General features: G+C 39.8%; 1 protein-coding gene across 1 annotated transcript in view; it reads left to right on the plus strand.

The window, feature by feature from the left end:
• The window catches only part of TIPARP (TCDD inducible poly(ADP-ribose) polymerase), a 32295-nt gene extending 27353 nt beyond the window's left edge, over window positions 1-4942 (plus strand). The window contains exons 5-6 of the mRNA XM_012510810.2: window positions 1587-1865; window positions 2856-4942. Of these exons, the coding sequence (XP_012366264.1) occupies window positions 1587-1865; window positions 2856-3303 (727 nt within the window). The 3' untranslated portion in view covers window positions 3304-4942. The remainder of the gene's footprint in view (window positions 1-1586; window positions 1866-2855) is intronic.
• Window positions 4943-6132: the final 1190 nt, after the last annotated feature.

Here is a 6132-nt window from a genome sequence, read left to right on the forward strand (position 1 = left end):
GCACAGTCACTTGTAGAAGGTGAGGGTTAGAGACGGCAGTCATGCTTCCATTGCTTTTAGCTTCTTGAAAGTCATCTCTTAAAAGACTGTGTGTTGATGATGATAATGCGGTGGTGGTGGTGGTGGTGGCGGTGGCAGTGGCGGTGGTGGTGGTGGCGGTGGTGGTGGTGGCGGTGGTGGTGGTGGTGGTGGTGGTGGTGGTGGTGATGGTGTGGTGGTGGTGGTGGTGGTGGTGGTGGTGGTGGTAGTGGTGGTGGTGGTGTCAGGCAAAACTAGTTTGGAATCCTAGTATCCTGTCGATCACTTTCTAGCCTTGTTTTAAAAAAAGAAAAAAATATAAATTGTGAAACATATGGAACTGAAAAGAGTATGAGATTAGAAACTATTTCGATGGGCCTGGTCTAGATTCAAATTCTGTCTTTGCTCTCTGCTAGCTATACTCGGGCAAATTATTTAATCTCTCTAAACCTCAGTTTCTTCATTTGAAAAGTGGGAATAACCAAGTCATCTTACAGGGTTATTGTGACAATTAGTGATATTGTATGTAAAATGGCTGGCACATAGTAGTAATTGGTTATGATTATGATGAGAGAGATGGTCAGCTATGCTCTTTGGAGGTGAGACACACAAAGTTGTAGTCCCTGTGTCACAAAGCTCTTATGAAAATTTCAGTTTCCTAATCCATTTTGGCACACATTATTACTTCCTTGTGACCAGTACGTGCCAATGAGTGTTATAGCACCTGGCCCTGGACTAGGTCTCAGGGTCGGGATTTCCTTGCTCTCTACTTCTTCTCTTTTTCTCCGTTTTGAAATGGCCAAGAAATAGGATTTAAATTTAAGCATTTAACTAGGCAGGAATAAGTAACTTACCAAAGCTGCTGCTTATCTAAAATCATTGTTCAAAGTAACAGACATGAATTTAAAGGCTCACGGATATGCGTTCTGGTATCTAGAGTTTACAGTAATTAGCTCCATCTTAAGCACACTCAAAGCTATAAAAGTTGAATAGTATTGGTGGTTTTGTTTCTATATGTGATCTTGGAAAATGAAGCAAATGTCAAATATTAGCATTCAGGTCCTGCTCCATGATTTTTGTTTGTTTTTATACAGAAATTAAAGTGGCTTTTTTTTTCTCCCTATAAGCTCCCTCCTTGCTGCATGCCTTACTTTGTCTCCCACCCACACATCCTTTAGTAATGAAATCTTTTCTGCTTAGTATCAGCACATTTGGAAGAAAACATATAACAAAGTTTCTTTAGCTATAGGTAATGAAGAGGAGTCTAGGATTCAAAAGTAAAGGTATTTGTGAATTGGCTCTTGCTTGTTTGCCTTGTAGCTATACATTCCAGAGTTTTCTCCACAGGAAGGAGGCCCAGAGAAGGCTAATAATAGGTTATTCATGTACAGGCAATGTTTGCTCCAAGACTTTTTTTTAAATTAAATAGATAGCATTTTTTACTTTTTAAATAAGCACTTAAGCTATACAGATTATAATATTAAGTAGACACTGATAGAGAGCACTATAATGTGAGGTGTACTTATTTCTTAATGTTTTACATTGATGTTTCTTCCTCTCCATTTTAGGACACTTGGTGGGGTTCCCACACAAGCTCCTCCACCTCTTGAAGCAACTTCATCATCACAAATCATCTGCCCAGATGGGGTCACTTCAGCAAACTTTTACCCTGAAACTTGGGTTTATATGCATCCATCTCAGGACTTCATCCAAGTGCCTGTTTCTGCAGAGGATAAAAGTTATCGGATCATTTACAATCTTTTTCATAAGACTGTGCCTGAGTTTAAATACAGAATTTTGCAGATATTGAGAGTCCAAAACCAGTTTCTTTGGGAGAAATATAAAAGGTGAGTCAGATGTATGAAAAGTTCAAGACGGCCGGGTGTGGTGGCTCACGCCTGTAATCCCAGCATTTTGGGAGGCTGAGGCGGGCAGATCACGAGGTCAGGAGATCAAGACCATCCTAGCTAACATGGTGAAACCCTGTCTCTACTAAAAATAGAAAAAATTAGCCGGGCGTGGTGGCAGGCACCTGTAGTCCCAGCTACTCGGGAGGCTGAGGCAGGAGAATGACGTGAACCTGGGAGGCGGAGCTTGCAGTGAGCCGAGATCGTGCCACTGCACTCCAGCCTGGGCGACAGAGCAAGACTCCGTCTCAAAAAAAAAAAAAAAAAAAAGAAAAGAAAAGTTCAAGAATCAAAAGAGCTTTATTGTAGCCAGTGTCAAATGAGGAACATAATAGTAAACATTTGCACAGAATTTATGTTCATATTTTCTGTGTATTAACTGACATAATCCTCATAACAGACATAAGTAGGATTATTACAATTTATGTCTTACAGAGAAGAAGAAACTGAGTCACAGAAAGCTTACTTTGCTGCAGGTCATGCGGTTATTATGATATGGTGCTGGAATTTGAACCCAGGCAGTCTGACACCAGAGGCCTTGCTCTTAATTCCTTTACTGTGGTGCCTCTCAAGTCAACAAACTAATGTAGGACAAACGGAGGGAATACATTTAGATTTCAGGAATCTCAGAATCTAAGAGACCCTCAGATTGGAGGAATTAGGCAAGGAGGGCATCCTGAGGAAGGAAAACATAGGAGAACTCTTAATAGATTTAAGATGAAAGAGAAAGCAAGTGAATGATTGGTGGAGAAAGAAGGAAAAGGCCTTTCCTACAGTGGAAAGATAAGTTTCAACTTTTAATAGGATCTTTGATGGCATTTTGCCCTTGATAACTCCTCATTAAAACCATAAAGAGAAGTTTATGACTACATCATGCCTGTTAAATTGACCTGTATTTCATCCTTCTGAATTCCCTGTTCTTTCCATTAGGAAAAAGGAATATATGAACAGGAAAATGTTTGGCCGTGACAGGATAATAAATGAGAGACATTTATTTCATGGAACATCCCAGGATGTGGTAGATGGAATCTGCAAACACAACTTTGACCCTCGAGTCTGTGGAAAGCATGCTACAATGTTTGGACAAGGCAGTTATTTTGCAAAGAAGGCAAGCTACTCTCATAACTTTTCTAAGAAGTCCTCCAAAGGAGTCCACTTCATGTTTCTGGCCAAAGTGCTGACGGGCAGATACACAATGGGCAGTCATGGCATGAGAAGGCCCCCGCCAGTCAATCCTGGCAGTGTCACCAGTGACCTTTATGACTCTTGTGTGGATAATTTCTTTGAGCCTCAGATTTTTGTCATTTTTAATGATGACCAGAGTTACCCTTATTTTGTTATCCAATATGAAGAAGTCAGTAACACTGTTTCCATTTGAAAAATCTTGGTACTGCTAAATTATTTGATACGAACTCAATCCAGCATTTGTAGCAGGTTTTGAATGGGTGGGACTGGGTGGGGAACAGCATTGGACATTAATAGGGCACTTTTCAGACCCATTTTTTAAAGTGCTAGAAAATACTTTTTTTAAAAAAAAAAAACAAGTTTTAAAATGACCACTTACTCTTTAATTATTTACTAATTGTTAGTGTACTCAGTGTGAAAAAGACTACAGATTACACACTCTTCATTCACACTTGTACATATAGACAGCAATGTTACTAGGAGCATTAAATTAAAAAACTGAACAGCCTAATTTAAATGTGGCTTGGGCCTGGTAGAAGTTTGACCAAATGGAATGGAGGCTGTGAGCAATGTGAGGATTCTATTTATTTATTTACATTTGATAAAACTTACTGGAACTAGTACTACCATGCATATTCCCTGTCCAAAGCATCACCGCTTTGGTATAGTATAAGTTCATGAAATTCTGGTGGGTAGAAAGAAATTTTTATTTCTATCAGCAGTACTAAAATATATCAGCCAACCAGAGAACATCAGTGACTGTAACTTCTGCAGAGTTTGCCCCAGAATTCAGAGTTCTATTTAGAGGAAGTTAAAACAACAACAACAAAAAACAACCATTTGAAAAATTTTTGTCACCAGCAAAACTTTTCACTAATTAGTGATATGAAATGTGATTTTTGTGTTGTTAAACTTCAGCTTTGGAAAACTCAGTCTCTTTCATTATCATCCATTCCAATTTGAAGGAGTTGGGCAGCTAAGTTGGTTAAAGGCAGTCTTGAGGGTTAGAAGTATTACTTTCTTTTCGAGTTCCAGACCTAGCTTGCGACTGAAAGTTTTAGAAAAAGGAAGTACATCTATAGCCGAATTGATAAGGTTATTATTGTGTTTTGCACAAAGTATATTAGCAAAAGTATTTGCTGGAATTATTGGTAGATGGCAGTCCCACTCCTACACCTGCTTTGTCAGATACAGCTGGGTTCCCTGGCTGACTCTGTACCTTACTTACACTACTTACTTAATAGAAACACAAACTTGGAAATTGTGCCGGTGGTCCAGCTGGAGCACAACATTTGGTGAATATGCTGTTTCCTCAGTTCAGAGAGGTAGCAACTAGGTAAACTCCTTATAAAAAGCAAATACCTGGATTTACAAAAGTGAAAGTAGTTGTTCACAAAAGAATTCACCATGGAATTCTTTCAGTTACCAAGCTCTCCTGGTATGTTTGTGGTTATATCATTTACACAAAACTTTTCAGGAACTTATGTGTTGTTTAAGCAAGATGTATCTATACTGATGTCTCAGTGAATCAGTCTGTTTATTAGGCACTTATCAGGGCTTCCACACAGTTATTTATTTTGCCCTAGTTAATCCTGTTGTTTGCTGCCGTAGGCATGAAATGGCCAAATGTGGCTGTTACAGTTCTTTCATTCAATTATAACTTGTAAACCGGTGACTCCTAATCTTTTTCAAGTTAAGACACCTTACCATTGCTTATTTGGTTTTATGAGACTTGTTCCTTTTTTTCTCCCTAAGGAAAAAGAAAGCTTTATGACATATTTATTTTTTTAATAAAACTAAGCAAAAATAAAACTTATGGTAATTCCTTAAAATTTGTTGTTGTTTTGGTTCCATTTAAGATCACTGGATTAATACATAGTTGGTGATCTGTAAATGTTGATTGGTTGGTTAAATGTATGATTGAGTGACTGAATGAACAGACCTAACCAGAACTTGCTGCTTAAACTTTTCTGCAGTGTGAATCTACGGAAAGTACATTATCTAGCAGTCCACTATCATTTACAAGAGAAGAGTCAATATTTTATTTTGCAGGTAATACTTGGAGGAAATGGACAAGTTTTGGTTTTTTTTTTTTTTTTTTTTTTTGAGACGCAGTCTCGCTCTGTTGCCAGGCTGGAATGCAGTGGTGCGATCTTGGCTCACTGCAACCTCCACCTCCCAGCTTCAAGGGATTCTCCTGCCTCAGCCTCCTGAGTAGCTGGGATTAAGGCGACCGCCTCTATGCCCGGTTAATTTTTTTATTATTATTATTTTTAATAGAGACAGGGTTTCACCATGTTGGCCAGGCTGGTCTCAAAACTCCTGACCTCAGTGATCTGCCCGCCTTGGCCTCCCAAAGTGCTGGGATTACAGGTGTGAGCCACTGCACCTGGCCTCCAAAACTTTTTGAGCATCAACATGATACTGAAAGAAAATGCTCATTGGAACATATCAGATTCTGGATTTTCAGATTAGGAATGTTCAACTGGGAAATACACAAATACTTAACCTGAAATCCGAAACACTTCTAGTCCCAGGTGTTTCCCATAAGGCAAACTCAACCTGTATCAGCAGACAGCTGCAGAGAAAAACATAAGCAAGTTGTCCCCTTCACTGGATGTGAAGGAAATATAAAAAGGATTTGTATGGCCAGGCATGGTGGTTCATGCCTATAATCCCATCACTTTTGGAGGCTGAGGCAGGCGGATTGCTTGAGTTCAGGAGTTTGAGACCAGCCTGGGCAGCATGGCGAAACCCCGTCTCTACAAAAATAGAGAAATTAGCCGGGTCCAGTTATGTGTGCCTGTGGTCCCAGCTACTAAGGAGGCTGAGGCTTGAGTCCAGGATGCAGAGGTGCAGTGAGCCGAGATCGCGCCACTGCACTTCCAGCCTGGGCAACAGAGTGAAACTGTCTCAAAAAAAAAAGGCGGGGGGGGGGGGAATGGAATTGTAGAAGTCTCATCAGCTCTCAAAGCCCCTTAGATTTCAGCCAGCTAGAAAAGTCATCTGATTAGTATACATA

This window comes from Nomascus leucogenys, chromosome 11 (genome assembly GCF_006542625.1).
Source record: "Nomascus leucogenys isolate Asia chromosome 11, Asia_NLE_v1, whole genome shotgun sequence".
In the NCBI taxonomy this organism is placed as follows: Eukaryota; Metazoa; Chordata; class Mammalia; order Primates; family Hylobatidae; genus Nomascus; species Nomascus leucogenys.